Raw genomic sequence first — 22,801 nt, 5'->3', positions numbered from 1 at the left:
CACTAATTCTATGTTATCCCACTTTTGCATCCGCGTCCTGCACATTAGGGAAATTTACAGATGCCATTTAACCTACAAACCAGCAAGGTTTTGGGATGTTGGAGGAAACCAGAACCCTGAGGAATCCCACACTCACAGGAACATCGTGCAAACTCCACACAGACAACACCCGAGGACAGGATCGAATCCGGCTCTCTGGCACCATGACGCAGCAGGTCTGCCATCTGCGCCACTGCGCCGGCCTTGAGGTTTCTTGATGGTCGGCGCAGACACGATGGGCCAAAGGGCTTCTTTCCGTGTTGCTAGGCACCATGGGAGGCTTGCAATTTGGAAACAGGCGCTTCAGCCCATCGAGTCTATGCCGACCATCAAGTATCCATTTAGGACAATGAGTGTATTTATGAGAATATTTACTCCGCATGAGAATATCTATGAATATCTAAGGGAGGTTTTATACTACAGTGGGGAACTCTGTTTAAATTTACCAGCTGCTGAATGCGATAAATCCTCGATGTCTGCCTTCTCTGCCTTTATGCGCATAAAGTGGGTGGCACAATGGCGCAGCAGTAGAATTGCTACCCAACAGCACCTAAAACCTGGGTTCGATCCTGACCTTGGGTGCTGCCTGTGTGGAGTTTGTTTGTTTGTTCTCCCTGTGACTGCGTCAGTTTTCTCCGGGTGCTCCGGTTTCCTCCCACGTTCCAAAAACGTACAGTTTTGTAGGTCAATTCTGTAAATCGTTCAGAATTTGTGGAATTGAACTAGTGTACGAATGATCATGGTTGGTGTGGACTCGGTGGGTCGAAGAGCCTGTTTCCACGCTGTAACTCTAAACTAAATTCTTGCAGAAGCAGAGGCACCAGAAAACAGCATCTATAGCATATTCCAGAGCCCCAGGCTGCCCAAGGCACTTAGCACCCACCAAGGCACCGGCTTTGTCCAAGATGGCATCCAGTTTCTGAAGTGCTACTGGTGCCACATTACTTTTGCCGTGAGGTTCCTGTCGTAACCCAGGAAATCTTGCAACCTTACGCACAGAGGGATACCATGCCTGGCAATGTGACAATGATCAGATAATCCGTATTTTGACTTGTTTTTTGCCGGGTAAATTTTAAACGGGACCGACAGCCCAAAGCCATCAAGGAATGTGGACTCAGAGTTTAGTGTATCATTATCACGTGTTCCGCTATCCAGTCAGCGCAAAGACTATACATCATTACAATCGAGCCGTCCACAGTTTAGAGTTACATGATAAAGGGAGTAACAGTGCCTGATAACAACTGGGGAACAGTTCAGGGAAGAACATTTTTCACTCAGAGGGTCCTAGAATTTTGATATTGTCATAGAGTTATACATCAGGGAAACAGGCCCTTCAGCTGCACTCATCCATACCAAGCAAGGCCTTCCATCTATGCCACTCCCATTTGCTCCCATTTGGTCCATATGTCTTAAACCATACCTATCTATATGGTTTAATCTTGTTTAGTTTAGTTGAGTTTAGTTGAGTTTAGTTGAATTTAGTTCAGTTTATTGTTATGAATACCGAGGTACAGTGAGAAGCTTTTTGCTGTGTGCTATTCAGTCAGTGAAAAGGCCATACATGCTTACAATCAAGCTATCTACAGTGTACAGATACAGGATAAAGCAAATAGCATGAGAACGTCCAGTAAAGCCCGATGAAAGATAGTTAGACCGAGCCTATTCCCACCGCTGGTCGCCCCGGGGCGTTCACTGGTCGGCACGGACTCCATGGGCCGAATAGCCTGTTTCCACACTGTATCTCTAAAGCCAAAAGGCCTCTGCAGTTCCTTGTGTCTACATGAAAACAATGCACTGCAAACAACATAAGATTAGCTTGATATCATGATTGTTATCTCATTTTTATTACAGCAACTTTGTTGCTGGACTCAGTGGTACACTGCTCGAGGTGACAGTACTGCACATAGTACTTTTAACGTACAACATGGTGAGTAAAGCATGCAGTGATTCCTGACCCGCTGTACACATTTATCGGACATGCATGCAGCAACAACATGGCACCTTGATCGACGGCACAGTCGGGCACATTGAGAGAAGCGTAGCCACTCGTCTGCATAATTGGCCTGCCTCTCTAGAGCTACGTAGACTGGACGATTTAGAAGCACAACGAGGGGAGGATGGAGGACTTGCTTTCAATGTAAAGGCCATTCCAATATAAAATGGCCATTCAATTCCAGTCAATCACGGCATTTGAGAATGAAGAGGAAATTTGCAGTTAGTACTGAGAGTTCTGAGGTGGAATAACTCCCAGAGTATAAATATCCTGTGGGTGCTGTGAGCTACTGAACTACTTTGGGTTCAAACATATACCCAGTATACACAGTTATGGTTTAGTTTAGTTTTGTTTAGTTTAGAGATACAGTGCGGAAACAGGCTCTTCGGCCCACCGAGTCCAATCCGACCAGCGACCCCCACACATCTTACACATATTAGGGACAATTTACACTTATACCAAGCCAATTAACCTACAAACCCGTACGTCTTTGGAGTGTGGGAGGAAACCGAATATCTCGGAGGAAACCCAGGCGATCACGTGGAGAACGTACGAACTCCGTATAGACAGCACCTGAAGTCCGGATCGAACCCCGATTGCGCTTTACGGCCGCAACTCTACCATTGCGTCACCGTGCCGTCCTGCAAGGCCTTGAATAAACGGGTTTATTTGAGAATTGAGAAACTTATCACTGTTCTACGAGATTATCTTTGTGTGCAGCCCACCCCGGTTAAACACACAATTTCCTCCAATATCCCCTAAATGGCAGCTCTTCTGACAGTCCAGCATTGATACAAGGCCGGCACCAATGGTGCAGCTGGTAGAGCCGCTGCCTCACAGCGCCAGAGACCTCGGTTCGATCCTGACCTTGGCTGCTGTCTGTGTGGAGCTCACTCATTCTTCTTGTGACCTCGTGGGTTTTGTCTGGGTGCTCCGGTTTCCTGCCACATCCCAAAGATGTGCGGGTCTGCAGGTTAATTTGCCCCTATAAATTGCCCCCAGTGTGTAGGGGAATGGATGCTAAAGTGAGATAACACAGGATTAGTGTAAACAGATGGCGATGATTGGCACGGACCCATTGGGCCGAAGGGCCTGTTTCCACACTGTTTCTTTCATTCTATTTTGAATCAATCTTTCAATCATTCCACAGTATTTGACAGGTACCAAATTGGATGCTTCACTCAGGTTGTGAAGTTGTGAGGCCATTGAACCCTCATTGACAAGGATCACGTCTGACAACCTTCTAATTCCAATCTCCTAATCTCCAAGTGTCCTTGATTAGTAAGGCCATCAGAGGTTCCAGGGAGAAGGAAGGAGAAAGTCCACTTTAAGGTCAGAGTTTCCACGGTAGTCTGATCAGAGGTATTCCACCAAGCAGTTACTTTGAACTTCCACACCTTTCCTGTCATGAAGTAACCAGAACAGCACACTTTGCAAGCAAGAAGAAAAAATACTAATTTTATTTTCCCTTCTCAAATTTGATCGCATTGGTACCAATGGATGACAGTTACTTATAACCTTAATTATATCCATGCAATGTCACTGCACAGTGCTGTGGGAAGGATGGACAGAGAAAGTAGAAACAGATAAAAAATATATTGCATTTATAGGGCACCTTTCAAGACATTTCAATCTCTTTACAGCCAGTGAACTATCACTGGATTGTTGTAGGAAACATGGTAGTTACACAACAAAGTCACACACACAGTGATATGATACTGATCAAATAATATGTTTCAGTGACTTATTTAGGGAATAAAAGTCTGGGTATCATTGTTTTATTAACATCCATGAGATCTCTTACATTCACCATTTTCTGGACAGAGATGTGAAGAAGTTGAGGATCTCTAAGGTGTTGATCTAATAGTCAGTCTGAGATTAATCGAACATTGTAAATCTGAATGTGGTTTTATTGCAATCTGATAAGGCAAAGCTGTTATCAATAAAGGCAGAGTGAGCCACTGGATTGTTTCCTCTGAACCATCAGAGATTAGGAGGAGACAATAGAAGTGTACAAAGTGATGAGAGGCATAGATAGGGTAGGCAGTCAGCGTGGAAATATCAAAGACTAGCCCCATGAACCATAAACGGGCCGCACGGTGGCACAGTTGCAGACCTTACAGTGCCAGAGAACCGGGTTCGATCCTGACTACGGGTGCTGTCTGTACAGAGTTTGTATGTTCTCCCTGTGACTGCATGGATTTTCTCCAGTTTCCTCCCACGCTCCAAAGACATGACAGGCTTTTGGGTTAATTGGCTTCGGTAAAGTTGTAAATTGTCCCTAGTGTATAGGACAGTGCCAGTGTACGGGGTGATCGCTGAGCGGTGGGCTGAAGGGAGAACGTACAAATTCCGTACAGACGGCACCTGCAGTCAGGAGTGAACCTGGGTCTCTGGCCGTTGTAAGGCAACAACTCTGCCGCTGCACCACTGCGCCGCCCTCGGTTCAGTGACATCTGCACCTTGGATTCAATCTCATGCCGGTCACATACAGAGGGGCTACACCGTACAATCTGACACAATGAATACAAACGTTTGAAAGCATGTGCCACCAGATTTAAAGAACAGCTTCTTCCCCACTGTTATCAGGCTCTTGAACAGACCTCTCATATGTTAAGGATGAATTTCCGATCTTCCAACCTACCATGTTGAGCTCCTTGCACATTTTTATCTGTACTTTCTTTGTAGTTGTTCTGAACTCTTGATTATTTTCTCCTTGGCTGTACCTGATATACTCAGGTATGGTATGATGTGGATGGATATCACGTAAAACAAAGCTTTTCACTGCAATCTTGGTAAACATGACAGTAATATACCAATACAATAGGAATTTCTCACGTGGCATTTAAACAACACCCAGGGTAACTCTTGGGATATTTGTGTGTTTGACACTTGAAAACCTACCTGTTTGAAATACTTCAATGAAACCTGCAGATGCTGGAAATCTAAAACAAAAGCAGGAAATACTCAGCAGGTCAGCCCGCATCTGAAGGAAGAAAAACAGAGTCAAGGTCAAGGAATGGACAGACGATGGGTCATCGACCTGAAATATTACCGCATTTTCTTTTCCCGCAGATGTGGGCTGACCTGCTGAGTATTTCCAGCAATTCCTGCTTTTGTTTGTTTGCACAAGGCTGTGGTAGGTTTAGTTTAGTTTGGGGATACAGCGTGGTAACATGCCTTTTGGCCCACTGTTAGTGTCGACCAGCGATCACTAGTCCTATCCTACACACATGGGGACAATTTTACATAAAGCAATTAACCTACAAACCTGCACGTCTTTGGCATGTGAGAGCAAACTGGAGCACTCGGAGGAAACCCACGCGGTCGCAGTGGGAACGTACAAACTCCGTACAGACAGCACCCGCAGTCAGGATCGAACCCGGGTCTCTGGCGCTGTGAGGCAGCGACTCTAAGGCTGCACCACTGTGCCACCCTAGAGGGGAAGACTTTTGACTTGACACAGTCAGGAAGGTTACGGTCGTACTATAAGGCTCAAAGTTTGTCCATTGGCAGGCTGCCTCCCGCTAACCTTTCACAGACCATTCACTGTCCCCTCCCTCCAAGCCCGCAATCATACACCCACCCCTCTAGTCAGATCACAGTTAGAATACTGGATCAAAAAACAAACTGTTGGAGAAACTCAGCAGGTCAGGCAGCATCTGTGGAGGGAAATGGACAGATGATGTTTTGCGTCAGGACCTTTCTTTAGACTTGCATTTGTCCATTTCCATCCACACATGCTATATGACCTGCTGAATTCCTGCAGCAGCTTTCATTTGCTCAGGAGCTAGCAGTTTAGTTTTGTTAAAGACAATATTGGTACATGAGACAAGGAGCATGTACTTCAGAGACACAGGAGACTTGTGTTTCCGACTAAAGTCAGGCTAAGACTTTGTTCCTTGGAGCGCAAGAGCCTGAGGAGTGATCTCGGCTGTATAAGATCATGAGGGGAATAGATAGGGTCGTGTGTGTAGATGTGTATCACTGGTATGTAGAATAGAACCAATGTATGGGGTTTAGTTTAGTTTAATTTCGTTCATTGTCACGTGTACCGAGATACAGTGAAAAGCTTCTGTTGTGCGCTATCCAGTCAGCGGAAAGACTATACATGATTACATCCACATGAACCGAACACAGTGTTCAAGATAAAAGGGGTGATTGCTGGTTGTCACGGACTCAGTGGGCCAAAGGGTATGGTTCCGCGCTGTACAAATTCTAAAGTTTAAAGATTTACAGTGGAGATTAATTTTGAAGCAGAATACTTCCGTAAAGATAACGAGCACGAACATTTAATTCCTGGACATTTCACCCATCATCGTTTCCTAGAGACCGACGGCTTGGATTTAAGCTCAGGTTTAAGTCTCAAGTGCAATACTTTACTGTAACCTCCAAATCTACAGAGTCACACAATTCACTGCCCAAAATAAACAACAGGTTTACAAGGAAGTGTCTCCGTTCTGTGAAATATTTGACACGGGCTGCAGTGGGCTGTCTTCACTCCTGAACGCCAGAGAGGGTTCGCTCCGTCGAGTCATGAACCGAGTGGCAGCGTGTGTGAACCTCCTCCTGAAGGTATCTCCTGCCAGGAAGTACAGGATAGGGTCCACGCAACTGTTGAGGCTGGCCAGACCTCTGGTGACTTGATACATGGCGTAGACCCTTCTGTTCCACTCGCAAGTGTCTAGCCCTTGGTAATAGAGTCTGGACTGAAGGTTTAGGTTCTTCATGACGTGGAAGGGTAGGTAGGAGATGGCGAAGACGGCCAACACAATGATGACCAGACGCACGGACTTGCCCCGGAGTGGAGTCTTCATATCGTTTGATATCAGTGCCTTCACTATGAAACCGTAGCAGATCAAGATGGTGGCAAAGGGGATGCAGAATCCAAAGAAGGTGGTGCCCATGCTGTAGATGAAGTAGGTTTTCAGGAGCTCCTTAGACGTGGTGTCGAAGCAGGTGTTGGTTTTGTTCCTCCTCAGCCCCGTTCTGGAGAAGTAAAGTATGGGGGAGATGCTGGCCAAGACGGTGATCCACACGCACACGCACACAATGATGGCCGACTTCTTCTTCAGCCTGCCCAGCGACTTCATGGGGTGGACAATCCCCGTGTACCTGTGGACGCTGATGCAGGTCAGGAACAGGATGCTGCCGTACAGGTTGACGTGGAAGATGAACCGCTGGAGCTTGCACAGGAGCTCTCCGAAGATCCAATTGGTTTTGTTGAAGTAGTAGATGATTAGGACGGGCAAGGACAAGACGTAGAAGAGGTCAGCCAGGGCCAGGTTGAACATGTAGATGGTGATGCTGCTCCAAGGTCTCATGTGACAGATGAACATCCAGAGGGCAACACTGTTGCCGATGAATCCGGTGACAAAGACGATAATGTACATGATGGGCAGATAATAAAACTGGAAGCCCTTGTTTAAGGAGCAGGTTTTGTTGAGGCCGCCAGTCAAATCAGAAAGGTTCGCTAACACCTCCTCCATTGTGTCGAAACCAAGATCGTCTATTTAGTATCAACAATTTGGCCCGTGTTCCATCAAGATAAGACACATCTGAAACATTAACCAAGAAGGGTTTAATTCCGGAGAGTTGCGGTTCATGGCACACAACACTAGCAATCACTCGCTTTTCTTTTTAAGAACATGATCTCGACTAATGAGAACTCTGAAAGGCAACCAAGTGGATTTCACAATGGAGAGAGGGGTGGGCCATTCAGCCCATTGGATATGCTGTACCGTGCACTGAGATCGTGGCTGATCTCTTGCCTCTTGCCCCTTGACTTGACCTCAGCTCTAACCTACTTCCCTGTTGCCACAACCATTGATTTCATAATCTGCCAATATTATCAGATACATTTAATTGACTCAGTAGCTCTGATCATAGAAAAATACAGACAAGAACAGTCCCTAATATCTGTGCCGAACATGATGCCAAGACCATCACTTATCGACCCGCACATAATCCATATCCATGTGCCTATCAAAAAGTCCATAAGATCAAAAGTCATGAGTAGAATTCGGCCATTCATCAAGTCCACTCCGCCAGTCAATCATGGCTGATCCATCTCTGCCTCCTAACACCGTTCTCCTGCCTTCTCCCCATAACCGATGCCACCCATAGTGATCAAGAATCTCTCTCTGCCTTAAATATACCCATTGACCTTGCCTCCACAGCCTTTCGTGGCAACAAATCCCACAGATTCACCACCCTCTAACTAAAGAAATTCCTCCTCACCTCCTCCCTAAAAGAACGCCCTTTAATTCTGAGGTTATGACCTCTCATCCTGGACTCTCCCACTAGTGGAAACATCCTCTCCACATCCACTCTATCCAAGTCTTTTAAATACCACTAATGTATCTGCTTCAACCACACCAATCCTGGCAGTGTGTTCCAGGCCCTCACCACCCTCTGTGTAAAAATGTTGTCCTGCATATCTCCTTTAAACCCTGCCCCTCTCACCTTAAAACAGAGCCTGCTAGTCTGACATTTCTACCCTGGGAAAAAGATTCTGACTGTCTACCCTATCCATGCCTCTCATGATTTTATATATATTTGTCCCTCTCACCTTAGCGTTATGCTCGCTGGTATTTGAATAGGAAATTGGAATCGGAAGGCTTAAATGGGTGACGCATGCTTCTGAATCTGTGCATTCTAGTTGTTGGTGAATCTGCATGTGTGAATGCAATTGTGTGAGTGTGACAGTAAGTGTGAATGTGATTGTGTGTGTGTGTGTGTGTGTATAATTGTGTTGGATTGGGATTGTGCGTGAATGTAGGGTTGTGCATGGATGTGTGGGTGTCTAGTTTCAGTTTCTGTATCAGATGAGCACCACCAAGGTACGATTGACCACACAACATCTCAAATAACAACAAATATTTAGACACATTCTCCATCCCTATCTGCATACAATGGTGTCGATGCATCCATTCCACTGCCTCAATTACTGATATCCCCCCTACAAAACAAACATATGAATCAAGACCAAGAGTTTGCCAAGACTCTTCTAAAGTCCAAGGAATAAAGTATGAGGAAGAGTCTTAACCCGAAATGTCACCTGTCCATGTTCTTCAGAGATGCTGCCTGACCCGCTGAGTTACTCCAGTACTTTGTGTCCTTTTGTGTATTAACCAGCATCTGCAGTTCCTTGTGTCTATACCAAGAGTACACCATTTGGCCCCTCCAATCCTCTGCTGTGCCTCCATAAGATCATAGCAGGAATAATTCTAATCTCATTTTGCCAATCCTATGTACATTCATAGAGCTTTTAGACTTTAGACTTTAGAGATACAGGGTAGAAATAGGCCCTTCGGCCCAACAAGTCTGTGCTGACCAGCGATCCCCTTACACTAGCACTATCCTACACGCTAGGGACAATTCACAATCTTTACCAGAGTCAATTAATCTACAAACCTGTACATCTTAGGAGTGTGGGAGGAAACCGGAGCACCTGGAGAAAACCCACGCTGGCACAGGGAGAACGTACAGACTCCTTACAGACAGCGTCCATAGTCAGGATCGAACCCGGGTCTCTGGCGCTGTAAGGCAGCAACTCTACCACTGCGCTTCTGTGCCGCCCCTCAGAACTCATGTGAACCTGCTGAGTTACTCCAGTACTTTGTGTCCTTTTGCGTATTAACCAGCATCTGCAGTTCCTTTTGTCGAGACCAAGTGTATGTCATTTGACCCCTCCAATCCTCTGCTGTCACTCAATAAAATCACAGCAGGTATGAATGTAATCTCATCTCTGCATTCCTATGTACATTCATAGAATCATATAATACTAGGCCTCCGACCCAACTTGCCCATACCGACCAAGATGTCCCATAGCCCTCTAACACTTTGCTACCTCCTCTGATAGCTCATTCCATCTACCCAACACCTTCAGGTTCCTGTCAATTTTGCCCTTCAGGTTCCTATCAATTTTTTTCTATTTTGCCATTAACACCCCTGCAATAGTCTGTTCGAACTTCTACCATCTCTACAAACATGTATGTCTTTGGTGTGTGGGAGGAAACCAGAGCATTCGGAGAAAAGCCACATGGTCGCAGAGAGAATGTACAAACTCCGTGCGGACAGTACCTGAGGTCAGGATCGAACCCGGGTCTCTGGCAGTGTGATGCAGCAACTCTACCGCTGCGCCACTGTGCCGCCATGTGCTGAGATGTCCTGTAATAGAGACCTAGAGTAGTACAGCAGAGAAACAGATCCTTCAGCCCATCAATTCCAAGCTGACCTTTGAACATGTCCTTGGATAGAAAAGGAGTGTAGGCCTAACGTGGGCAAAGTGGATTAGCATAGATAGGAATCATGGTCAGAATGGACGAGTTGGGTCGAAGGGCCTACTTCCGTGCTGTACAGTTCTATGACTATGCTTGCTTGTGGTCTTTTGTTGGGCTGTGGTTGCTGAGTTATAGCAGTGGTTAGACCTCATAAAATCCAGGCCTTTCCTGACTTTGATTCATCTTCAGGAAGTAACAGTCACGTCCAAATGCTTCTTAAATATTGGCATTGCATCTGCCTCCACTACCTCTCCTGGTAGCTGATGTGATGTTCTATGTTTTTTGCTTGGGAGGATATCTGTTGACTCACATCCATGGTTCTCTTTAAATTTTATACGTTGAACGTTACAGCACAGGACCAGGGCCTTCGTCCAACGATATCTGTTCCGTACATGACACAAAGTTAAACTGCTCTCATCTGCCTGTTCATAATCCATATCCCTCTGTCCCCAGCACTTCCATGTGCCTATCTAAAAGCCTTTTAAACCTCACTGTCGTATCTGCCACCACCACCACCCCAGGCAATGGTTCCAGGCCCCCACCACTATCTGTGTAAAAGACTTGCCCCGTGCATCTCCATTAAACTTTCCCCCCTGTCACCTTGTCGTATTGGTCTTATAATACCCTCTGGTATTAGATATTTCCACACTGGGAAAAAGTTACTGACGCTGTTCATTTTAGAGACGCAGCGTAGAAACAGGCTCTTCACCCCACCAAGTTCCTACTGACCAACTATCACCCGCACACCTGTTCTATCCTACACACTAGGGACAATTTACAGAAACTAATTAACCTACAAACTTGCGTGTCTTTGGAATGTGGGAGGAAACCGGAGCACCCGGAGAAAAGAGGACGCGGTCATGGGGAAGACGTACAAACTCCGTACGGATACGGAGTGTCTGGCACTGCGATGCAGCAACACTACCGCTGCGCCACTGTGCCGCCCCATCTATGTCTACCCTATCCATACCTTGCACAAATACATATGGCCGTTTCTATCTCTTACTGCAGCATTGAAATGCAGATTCTTATTTCTCAATTTCAATTCTTGAGGCCATGTGCGGATATTGAAAGATAGACTCCTGCCCTGAATGGATAGCTGAGACCATCTATAAATCGAGTACTTGTGAGGAATAAACTGCAGGATTAGCAGAGAGCATTCGCCAGGACCTGGCCTCGGATGGAATGTCTCAGTTATGAGGAGAGACTGGGTTTGTTTTCATATTGCTTGATGTCGGAGCCTCATTTTCTTCTCCTGCCTTCTCCCCATAACCGATGCCACCCATAGTGATCAAGAATCTCTCTCTGCCTTAAAAATACCCATTGACCTTGCCTCCACAGCCTTTCGTGGCAACAAATCCCACAGATTCACCACCCTCTAACTAAAGAAATTCCTCCTCACCTCCTCCCTAAAAGAACGCCCTTTAATTCTGAGGTTATTCACTTAACTGGTTGTGACAGACCCTGACTTGATCTTCATTTACTCGATAGTTCTTCAACCACTGCAAATGTTTATCTCATAGAGTCATTGTCATACAGCGCGGAAACAGGCCCGTCGACCCAACTGGCCCACGCCAACCAACATGTCCCATCTACACTAGTCCCATCCGCCTGCATTTGGCCCAGAACCTTCTAAACCTGTCTTAGTCCTGAAACTGTCTAAACTTTTCTTAAATGTTGTGATAATCCCTGCCTCAATTATCTCATCTGGCAGCTTGTTCCACACACCCACCACCCTTTGTGTAAAACAGGTTCTCCTCAGGTTCCTATTAAATCGTTCCCCCCCCCCCCTCACCTTAAACCTATAACCTCTAGTTCTCAATTCCCCTACTCTGGGTAAAAGACTGTGTATTGACCCTATCTATTCCCCTCATGATTTTATATACCCTTTAAGATCACTCCTCATCCTCCTGCTTTCCCAGGAATAAAGTCCTAGCCTGCTCAACCTCTCCCTGTAGCCCAGGCCCTTGCATCCTTGCTACAGTCTCGTTTATCTTTTCTGCATCCTTTCCAGCTATCTTTCGATCAAAATGTAGAACAGAGTTAACATTTCCGTCCAAAAAGCGATTTATTTGCAATTGCTGTATTTAACATTGGATACAGCAAGCTGTGATGTGCCCATTGAAATTGGTCATCATTGCAACAGCGCAGGAAGCCAGAAAGGGCGAGGTCAGAAGGGGAATTGATGGTGACATAAAACTAGACAGAGAATTAAACATATTGGAGGGATGGTGAACATCGGGCATTAGAAGTGTACAGCATGGGGACAGGCCATTTGATCTACAATCCATGCCGAAAAATGATACCACAATAAACTAATCTCCTCTGCCCACATGTGATCCATATACCTCCATTCCCCACATATCCATGTGCCTGCCTAAGAGTCTCAAACACCACTATCGTAGCTGCCTCCACCACCACCACTACCACCACCCCTGTATCTCTAAACTAAACTAAACTAAGCAGAGCATCCTTTGGGCGCCCTGTCCAACGTTCCACATATAATCAGAAACTAAGTATAAGGTTTTCTCCTTCATTTGCTGTGTGTGGGATATGACTATGTTACAAATACTGCCTATTCCCATCTACCAGAAATGACTGACCTCCAAAAGTATATCATTGTTTGAAACACTGGATAGACTTGATACATTACTGCATAGATGCTATTTATTTTGTTAGTGTGTTATGAATAAAAAAGGTTTCGGGGGATATGGGCCAAAATTGGGAAAATGGCGCAGATGGGGCATCTTGGTCCTCATGGATTAGTTGGGCCAAAGGGCCTGTTTCTGTGCTGTATAACTCTCTGGCTCTCTGATCAAAAGCTTGATGAAGGAGGAGAGATTCAAGAGTTCATATGTTCATAAATCATAGCAGCAGAATTAGGCTGTTCGGCCCATCGAGGGCGGTGCAGTGGTGCAGCAGTGCCCTCTGCAGCACCAGGGACTCGGGTTCGATCCTGACTAAGAGTGCAGTCCGTACGGAGTTTGTACATTCTCCCTGCTGCGGTTTACTCCCACATTCCGAAGGTTTGTTGATTAATTGGCTTTGGTAAAAACTGTCAATTGTTCCTAGTGTGGAGGACAGAACGGGGTGACCGCTGGTTAGCCTGAATTTGGTGAGCCTGATTCTGCACTGTATCTCTAAAGTCTAAAGTAACATAGTAATTTATACTCCATATCGTCTGGTATTCGCAGTCAGGAAGGATGATGAAACCGATTCAATCAATGGGGGAATCGGAATAATGTGAATTTGATTATTACTACTGAACGACAAGGAAGGTTGTTTGGAGACCTAAGGAACTGAGGATGCCGGTATCCCAAACAGATTCTCTGCTGTTGGAGATGGGCACAAATATTACTTGCCTAAATATAATCTACGTTTTGCTTTATGCAGACGTAAACTGCTTTAGTACCGAAACAGAAACAAATGGAAATGAAAGTTTAGACTTTAGACTTGAGAGATACAGCGTGGAAACAGGCCCTTTGGCCCATCGAGACCGTGCCAACCAGCGATCACCCCGTACACTAGTTCTATCCTATACACACTAGGGACAATTTACAATTTTACCAAAGCCAATTTACAAACCAGTATGTCCCTGGACTGTGGGAGGAAACTGGAACACCGGAGAAAACCCATGCATTCACAGGGAGAACATGCAAACTTTCATACAGACAGCACTTGTAGTCCTTGAAATCATACCCTAGAACTGGGCTGGTGGACTTCCAAATACCACAACCATCTTCTTTTAAATCCCCCTTCACCTGTATCTACTTATCACTTGCCAGGCTTCGTCTAGCCCCCATTTCTCTTCCAATTTTCTTTTCCCCCTGCCACACGACCACAAACAGTCTGAAAGAAAGGGTCCCAACCCCAAATGTCACCTATCCATGTTCTCCAGAGATGCTGCCTGACCCACTGAGTTACTCCAGCACTTTGGGTTTATCTTTGGTATAAACCAGCAGTCTTTCTGCAGTTTCTTGTATCCAACCAAAACTCTGCTGCTTACACCTAACTTGCACCAAAACCCCTTTGTGTATGACGTTAGTTGCTAACATTAGTCTCTCAGTACAGCATGGACACACCAAGAAATGTGCATTTTTGTAATCAATGGCTTTCATGGCATGGTCCCTCCCCATTTCTGAAACCTCCCCCACCCTAACCACCCGTTGTGCTCTTCATATCAAATGAGCCTGACCTAAAAGGAGATAGGTGACGTTTTGGGTCAGGACCCTTCTTCAGACACGGAAGAAGACGAAGAGATTTGTATAGGAAGGAACTGCAGATGCCGGTTTATACCGAAGATAGACATAAAATGCTGGAGTAACTCAGAGGGTCAGGCAGCATCCCTGGAGAGAAGGAAAAGGAACAGGTGACATTTCGGGTCAGAAGTCTTCTTCAGACTGTGTGAGGGTAGGGGAGAGGAGAGGAGGGACAGGTGGGGAAATAAACTGGAGGTGAGAATAGGCCGGTAACAGATGACAGGATGGGTGAAGCCTATAACGTCCCATTGTTGGCTGGGGAAGGTGTGGTAACCAGAGGGGTACGAGGATGCGAATAGTGTTTTGGTTGACTGATTGATTGAATTATTCATTCATTGACAGATACTGTATGGAAACAGGCCCGTCTACCTTCACTGGAGTTTAGAAGGATGAGAGGGGACCTTATAGAAACATATAAAATTATAAAAGGACTGGACAAGCTAGATGCGGGAAAAATGTTCCCAATGTTGGGCGAGTCCAGAACCAGGGACCACAGTCTTAGAATAAAGGGGAGGCCATTTAAAACTGAGGTATCAAGAAACCTTTTCACCCAGAGAGTTGTGAATTTGTGGAATTCTCTGCCACAGAGGGCAGTGGAGGCCAAATCACTGGATGGATTGAAGAGAGAGTTAGATAGAGCTCTCGGGGCTAGTGGAATCAAGGGATATGGGGAGAAGGCAGGCACGGGTTATTGATTGTGGATGATCAGCCATGATCACAATGAATGGCGGTGCTGGCTCGAAGGGCCGAATGGCCTCCTCCTGCACCTATTTTCTATGTTCCTATGTTTCTATACCCACTGAGTCCATGCCGACCATTCATCTCCCGTTCACACACCATCCATGTTATCTCACTTGCACATCCGCTCCCTGCACGCTCGGGGCAATTAACAGAAGTCAATTAACCTACAAACCCGCACGTCTTTGGGATATGGGAGGAATCCGGAGCACCCAGAGGAAACGCACGCAATCACAGGGAGAACATGCAAACTCCACACAAACAGCATCGGAGGCCAGGATCGAACCTGGGTCTTTGCCGCTGTGAGGCAGCGGCTCAACCTGCAGTGCCACTGTGGCCCCCCCCCTCACCGCGCCACTAAAGTCACGGAATGTTGAGAGAGACCTGCCAAGAAAGTCTTGGAGAAGAGGCAACGAAGGCATGGATAAAAGTTCATAAGTTCATGTTCATAAGTGATAGGAGCAGAATTAGGCCATTCGGCCCATCAAGTCTACTCCGCCATTCAATCATGGCTGATCTATATTTCCGCCTCGACCCCATTCTCCTGCCTTCTCCCCGTAACCCGCAGAGCAGCAACAGGGGGGGGTTATAGAAATAGCAGGAAATCTATGTAGTCTAATTAGAAACAATATTCAGGTTGAAATACAATAGCAGTATTGTGAGGCATTAGAATAATTAGTTTAGTGTAGTTTAGAGATACATTGTGGAAACTGACCCTTCGGCCCACCAAGCCCACTCTGACAAGAGATCGCCTATACACTAGTTTCATCCTACACACTAGGGACAATTTACAGCAGCCATTTAGCCTACAAACTACACATCTTTGGATTGTGGGAGAAAACTGGAGCACCCTGAGAAATCCTACGCGGTCATAAGGAGAACGTACAAATTCTGTACGGACAGCACCCAAAGACAGGATCGAACTGGGTCTCAGGTGCTGAAAGGCAGCAACTCTACCACTGTATAATCAAATTCATGTAGTAGAAAGAAGGTTGATTTTTGCAGCTGATCACATCAACCATCATACTTAAAAATGCATGTATTAAACTGATAAAATTCCTTTCCTTTTCCTTTTATCTTTCACAACTCGCGCATTGAAGTTCCCACATATCATCAGACTGCATGCAAATTAATTTCAACTGCATGGGCAATCTTTCAGACACATTCTCCATGTGAACAGGCATTGATAAGGCAAGGTTTGTACTGTCAGCCCCAACCTTTCCACTGGGGCAATCCACCTCATTTAACTCACAAAGATAGACACAAAAAGCTAGAGCAACTCAGTGGGTAGAAGAGGAATAGGTGACGTTTAGGGTCAAGTCCCTTCTTCAGACTGAGTCTGGGGAAAGGAAAACGAGAGATAAAGAAAGGTAAACAGAACAAATGAATGAAAGATATGAAAGATAAGATGATCAAGGAAAGGAGGAACCCACAATGGTCCATTGTTGGCTGTGGGGTAGGTGATAATGAGTTATAGACACAGTGAAACTCAACAGGGCGACAGTGAAACAAGTACGATGACTAGGGTGGGGGAGGGACGGAGAGAGAGAGAGGATGCAGGGTTACTTAAAGATAGAGAAATCAATATTCATACCACTGGGTTGTAAGCTGCCCAAACGAAATATGAGGTGCCGTTCCTCCAGTTTATGTTTGGCCTCACTCTGACAGTGGAGGAGGCCCAGGGCAGAAAGGTCAGTAAGGGAATGGGAAGAGAAGTTAAAGTGTTTGACAACCGGGAGAGCAAGGCAGATTGAGCAAAGGTATTCGACGAAATTCCAAAGGTATTTGAGCTAGATAGAGCTCTTAAGGATAGCGGAGTCATGGGGTATGGGGAGAAGGCAGGAACGGGGTACTGAATGAGAATGATCAGCCATGATCACATTGAATGGTGGTGCTGGCTCGAAGGGCCGAATGGCCTCCTCCTGCATCTATTGTCTATTGTCTATTGAAATGATCACCCATTCTATGCTTGGTCTCCCCGATATATAGGAGACTACACCTGGAACAACGGACATAGTAGTTGAGGTTGAAGGAGGTGCAAGTGAACCTCTACCTCACCTGAAAGGGTTGTCGGGGTCCCGGTACCTGAAAGGACTGTCGGGGTCCACGTGTGTATAGTTCCAAAAGCACAGATGTCCGACTTACTCCTCATGTGCCAGCATTTCTTGGCAGCAGGCTGATATCGAGAGAAAATGAATAAAGGAAACACAGTTACAATAATGGACTTTGATTTGGTTGTACAATGTACTTCCGTTTGCACTATTGTGGCATGTTTACCTATTATTACTGATAATCTATTCTATGATATATTATTGTACATTCATCTGTTGATTTGTTTCATTAATAACCTGGAAAGAATGCATACAACATTTCTGTAGACATTGCCAGAGATCGAGGGCCTGAGCTACAAGGGCATCTTGGTCGGCAAGGCCAAGTTGGGCCGAATGGCCCGTTTCCATGCTAATACTCGATGAGAGGTTGGGCAGACTAATTCTTTATTCCTTGGAGTGCAGAAACTGAGGAGTGATCTTGTGGAGATGGACAAAAACAATCTTGGGTTGCACTAGGAACTTTGGCCTTGTATGTTTTGCATAATAATGCATTTATTTAATCTTATTGAACTTTTTCTTTGTTTGGTAATTATATTAACGACTGATTTTATTGTGTTTACAAACCTGTTATTTAGTTTAATTTAGCTTATTGTCATGTGTACCGAGGAACATTGAAAAGCCTTTGCTGCATGCCAGCCAGTGGGAAGACGATACATGATTGCATCTTTGGTTTGCTGCTGCTGGTTTTCAGCACATTTCGGCTGCCTTGACCCGCTGAGTTCCTCCAGCACTTTGTGTCCTTTTGTGTATTAACCAGCATCTGCAGTTCTTTGTTTCTACTACTTATGCAATGATACTCTATTATTCGGTAATCTTTTACTCAGTTACTGTGAACTATCAGCAATAATGGACACAATTCCCCCCCCCCCCATTGTCCATTATAACGAGGGTTTACTGTACTCATAGATAACACAATAAACAAAACAAAACAAAAATAATTAAAAGAAGAAAGCAATATTCGTGTAAAATAAAAGCCCAAAGTCTCTTGTACAACCAAGACAGTTCATTATACATAGTTTAGTTGTAAACACTGCAGTGTTTAAGAGCCTGAAGGTTGTGGGGAAGAAACTGTTCCTAATTGTAGTGGAGGTTGGTTTTCATTTAAGAGGCAGAAACTCTCGTTACATCTAAAACTCTGCCTTCTTGAGACGATTTAACCTGCTGGGCCAAAGGCTAAGAGATGGAGGATTTGTTACAGCTTTAAGCTGAGAGGGTCAAAGTTTAAAGGAGATTCCTTGGATAGGAAAGGATTTAGAGATTTACGGGCCAAACGTGGGCAAGTAGGACTAGCGAAGATGGGGTGTCTTAGTCAGTATGAACAAGTTAGGCTGCAGGGCCTGTTTCCATGCTGTGTGACTTCACGATTACTTCTATGATTACGACTATGTGTGGGACAAAGTTCATTTGCACAGAGGGTGGTGGGTGCCTGGAACGTCCTGCCAGGGGCAGCGGTGGAGGCAGATACCATGGTCGTGCTTCAGAGGCTTTTAGATGGATATACAGGCAAATGATGCATATGGATCACATGCAGGCAGAAACTGTTCTGAACATGGGTCCTGATCTAAAACATCACACCTGAGTTGGTGCCTGACCCTCTGAGTTACTCCAGCACTTTGTGTTTATCTTTGGTATAAACCAGCTTCCGCAATTCTTTCTTTCTACATCCTGGCTTGCGGCCATTATTTTTGACTTTTGCACTATTATTGTTTGTTTATTTGTGTGTTTGTTTGTTTGTTTGTTTGTTTTATATATAAATAAGAGTGTATAGGAAGGAACTGCAGATGCTGATTTACACCAAAGATGGACACAAAATGCTGGAGTAACTCAGTAGGTCAGGCAGCATCTCTGGAGAAAGGAAGAGATGATATTTTTGTTTGTGTGCAGTTTTGGTCTCCTAATCTGAGGAAAGACGTTCTTGCCTTAGAGGGAGTACAGAGAAGGTTCACCAGATTGATCCCTGGGATGGCGGGACTTTCATATGAAGAAAGACTGGATAGACTAGGCTTGTACTCGCTGGAATTTAGAAGACTGAGGGGGGGTCTTATAGAAACATATAAAATTCTTAAGGGGTTGGAGAGGCTAGATGCGGGAAGATTGTTCCCGATGTTGGGGGAGTCCAGAACCAGGGGTCACAGCTTAAGTATAAGGGGGGAGTCTTTTAGGACCGAGATGAGAAAACATTTCTTCACACAGAGAGTGGTGAGTCTGTGGAATTCTCTGCCACAGAGGGTAGTTGAGGCCAGTTCATTGGCTATATTTAAGAGGAAGTTAGATGTGGCCCTTGTGGCTAAAGGGATCAGGGGGTATGGAGAGAAGGCAGGTACAGGCTACTGAGCTGGATGATCAGCCATGATCATATTGAATGGCGGTGCAGGCTCGAAGGGCCGAATGGCCTACTCCTGCACCTATTTTCTATGTTTCTATGTTTGGGTCAGAACCCAGAATATCTGTTGTGCTGCTGTAAGTAAGAATTTCATTATTTCGTTTCGTGACACATGACAATAAAACACTCTTGTTTCTTGGCACCATGTTGATCATTGTGGGCCGAAAGGCTTGTTCCTATTACAGTCCTGTTTCTACGTTCTAGCTCCGGAATACCAGTTTATCCAGAGCTGCGGTGACTTCCATGTCAACAGAGATATGATTTCAAGCCTGACGCTCCCAATCTACCCAACCCACACACGCATGTTTTCTCTTGATATTTTTTTTTAAAAAAAGCATGCTATTCACTAAACACCCGGGCGTATTACGACCTGCAGAGTCTGACAACCACCCTCCTTTACCTTCTTCAACAGACAGACAAAATACTCCCAGTCACCCCCCCCCCCACCCCCCGAAGTCCAATGCCAGTGAAGAGGACTTTCACCAGGAGAGAAATAACCGCACGCTGCGAGATACCAAACGTGCACAAGGATCGTCCGCCTCAAAGTTATTCCAAAACAAATAGACACAGAAGTCCTCTCTGGGAAGACCAAGCCCCCCCCCCCCCCCCCTGTTCCACATACTGCTGCTGACTTTCCAGTTCCCTACCAGAGGTGCCACGGCAGGAGTCACATGGAATTAGATCCAGCGGGGGGTAATTGGAGGGATTTAGTGAGATCTGGCTGCTTCCTTCCTTGTTGATCAGCTTCCATTCAAAGTCACACAGCGCCTTTTTGTTTCTGCCTGAGAACCTGTGTTGTTTTCACCCAGCTCACAGCGTGTGTTCACTCACCGTGCAATTCCGTGCGGTGGGCGCGTCGTCACTCACAGGCGTGGCAATGAACAAACTCTCCCACAGTATTTTCCCCCTCTCTCTCTCTCTCTCTCCAGAGTGACATTAGTGCCTCTGCATCAGATTTCATCTCACACGCTGTCCCAGTGTGCGATTGTGAAACTGGGTCGGAGCTCGGAGCAGTTAACCAGTTGCAGTTCCTGCTTTCGACTCTCACCCCCTCCTTTCTCTCTCTCGCACATACGCTCTCTCCCTCTCTCTTTCTTTCTTTCTTTCCCACTCTTCCCCCTCCCCTCCCTCTCTCTCGTTATGGGTGGTTCAAGGGCAGGCAGCTTAGGCACCCATAGAGCCCCCTTTTACACGAGGTAGACAAGGGCTCAGTAAATCCTACCCCTCAGTGGATCCTACCCATCACAGGAAGACAGGGTCTTATATTGACTCCTTGGAGAGACAGGGTGAGAAAGTAAAAGAAATAGAGAAATAGAGGAACAAGGGACCACAGTTTAAGAATAAGGGGTAGGCCATTTAGAACTGAGATGAGGAAAAACTTTTTCAGTCAGAGAGTTGTGAATCTGTGGAATTCTCTGCCTCAGATGGCAGTGGGGGCCAATTCTCTGAATGCATTCAAGAGAGAGCTGGATAGAGCTCTTAAGGATAGCGGAGTCAGGGGGTTTGGGGAGAAGGCAGGAACGGGGTACTGATTGAGAATGATCAGCCATGATCACATTGAATGGTGGTGCTGGCTCGAAGGGCCGAATGGCCTCCTGCTGCACCTATTGTCTATTGTTTATTGAAGGAAGCTGAAAAGAAAAGAGAATGTGAAGAAGGGAAGGTTAAAAAAGAGAGAGAAAGGAAGGAAAGAGAAGGAGAGAAGTGGAGAGTCACTAAAAAAGTGCTGGAGTAACTCAGTGGGTCAGGCAGTATCCCTGGAGAACATGGATAGATGATGTTTTGGGTCAGGACCCTTCTTCAGACTCAGCACCGCAGTTCCTTGATCCTTTATTTTGATGAGTCTGACCCGAAACGTTGCCTATCCATGTTCTCCAAGGTTGCTGCCTGACCTGCTGAGTTCCTCCAGCACTTCCTGTGTCTTTCCTTGTTAAACCAGCACCTGCATGTCCTTGTTTCTACAGGAGAAAGAGGAGAGTGGATGAGAGGGAAAGAGAGAGAGAGGAAAGAGAAGGAACTGGGAGAGAGGGAGAGGGGAAAGAAAGAGGGATGAGAAAGAGGAGAGAAGCGGGGAGGAGAGTGAAAGTGGGAGAGAGAGAAAGAGGATAGAGAGAGAAGAGGGAGGATGGCAGCAAGAGGATAAAAGAGAACAAGAAAGGAAAAGGGAAAAAGAGTGAGAAAGAAAAGGAGTGTGAAGAAAATATAGAGGGGGAAAGACCAATGACTGCACAGTGGCTCAGCAGTAGAGCACCTCAGTCAAGAGCAACTTCTTTCCGATGACCATCATGCTATTAAACACTACACCCTCCACATCGGCTACATGATCATGGGAGCATTGTTTTCTTTTTGCCTTGTGCATATAGATATTTATAGATATCTATGTAAGTATGGTATGATATAGTATGTATGGTATGATATATTTCTACCACACATATATATTACAAGTGAGGTCACGAGTTAAGAGTTGTCAGATGTCCTGAAGCAGAACATCAAAATTCTTACTTGCAGATATGCAAATATAGTACTCTGGAAAAATCACAATAATTAACAGAAAAGTTGTGTACACTTTGTGGTTTGTATATTATGGTGTTTACAGAGTACTATATTTGCATATCTGTTGTGCTGCTGCAAGGAATAATTTTGATTTTCTGCTTCAGAACATATGACAACTCTCAACTCTTGACTCTTGATCTCACTTCCATTCTACAACGTAGGTCTTTGGGCCATGCCTGGGCTTTGGTCCGTGCCTGGTCTTTGGTCCGTGCCTGGTCTTTGGGTCATGCCTGGGCTTTGGTCCGTGCCTGGTCTTTGGGTCGTGCCTGGTCTTTGGGCCGTACCTGGTCTTTGGGCCGTGCCTGGTCTTTGGGTCATGCCTGGTCTTTGGGCTATGCCTGGTCTTTAGGCCGTGCCTTGTCTTTGGGCCGTGCCTGGTCTTTGGGCTGTGCCTGGTCTTTGGGCCGTGCCTGGTCTTTGGGCCGTGCCTGGTGTTTGGG

At 45.7% G+C, this 22,801-nt stretch overlaps 1 protein-coding gene across 5 annotated transcripts; it reads right to left on the bottom strand.

The window, feature by feature from the left end:
* Positions 1-1,933: 1,933 nt before the first annotated feature.
* p2ry1 (purinergic receptor P2Y1) lies at positions 1,934-20,775 on the bottom strand. 5 transcript variants are annotated; one of them, XM_078410507.1, is made up of 4 exons: positions 20,640-20,775; positions 17,373-17,490; positions 10,118-10,308; positions 1,934-7,590 (listed from the first exon to the last, which is right to left on the bottom strand). In XM_078410507.1, the coding sequence occupies exon 4, from the start codon at positions 7,519-7,521 to the stop codon at positions 6,472-6,474; it is 1,050 nt and encodes a 349-aa protein (XP_078266633.1). In that variant the 5' UTR covers positions 7,522-7,590; positions 10,118-10,308; positions 17,373-17,490; positions 20,640-20,775; the 3' UTR covers positions 1,934-6,471. The 5 variants fall into 5 exon arrangements, with proteins under 5 accessions (XP_078266633.1, XP_078266634.1, XP_078266632.1 ...); XM_078410508.1 differs by having other exon boundaries at positions 10,118-10,217; XM_078410506.1 differs by having other exon boundaries at positions 10,118-10,204.
* Positions 20,776-22,801: the final 2,026 nt, after the last annotated feature.

The sequence above is a fragment of the Rhinoraja longicauda genome, chromosome 13 (genome assembly GCF_053455715.1).
Source record: "Rhinoraja longicauda isolate Sanriku21f chromosome 13, sRhiLon1.1, whole genome shotgun sequence".
Taxonomy (NCBI): domain Eukaryota; kingdom Metazoa; phylum Chordata; class Chondrichthyes; order Rajiformes; family Arhynchobatidae; genus Rhinoraja; species Rhinoraja longicauda.
Note: the sequence above shows the minus strand (reverse complement) of the source record. Positions and strands in the feature narration are given on the sequence as shown.

What these genes read in the sequence shown, in the direction of transcription:
- p2ry1 (XM_078410507.1), bottom strand. Translation starts at nt 7,521, where the DNA reads ATGGAGGAGGTGTTAGCGAACCTTTCTGATTTGACTGGCGGCCTCAAC.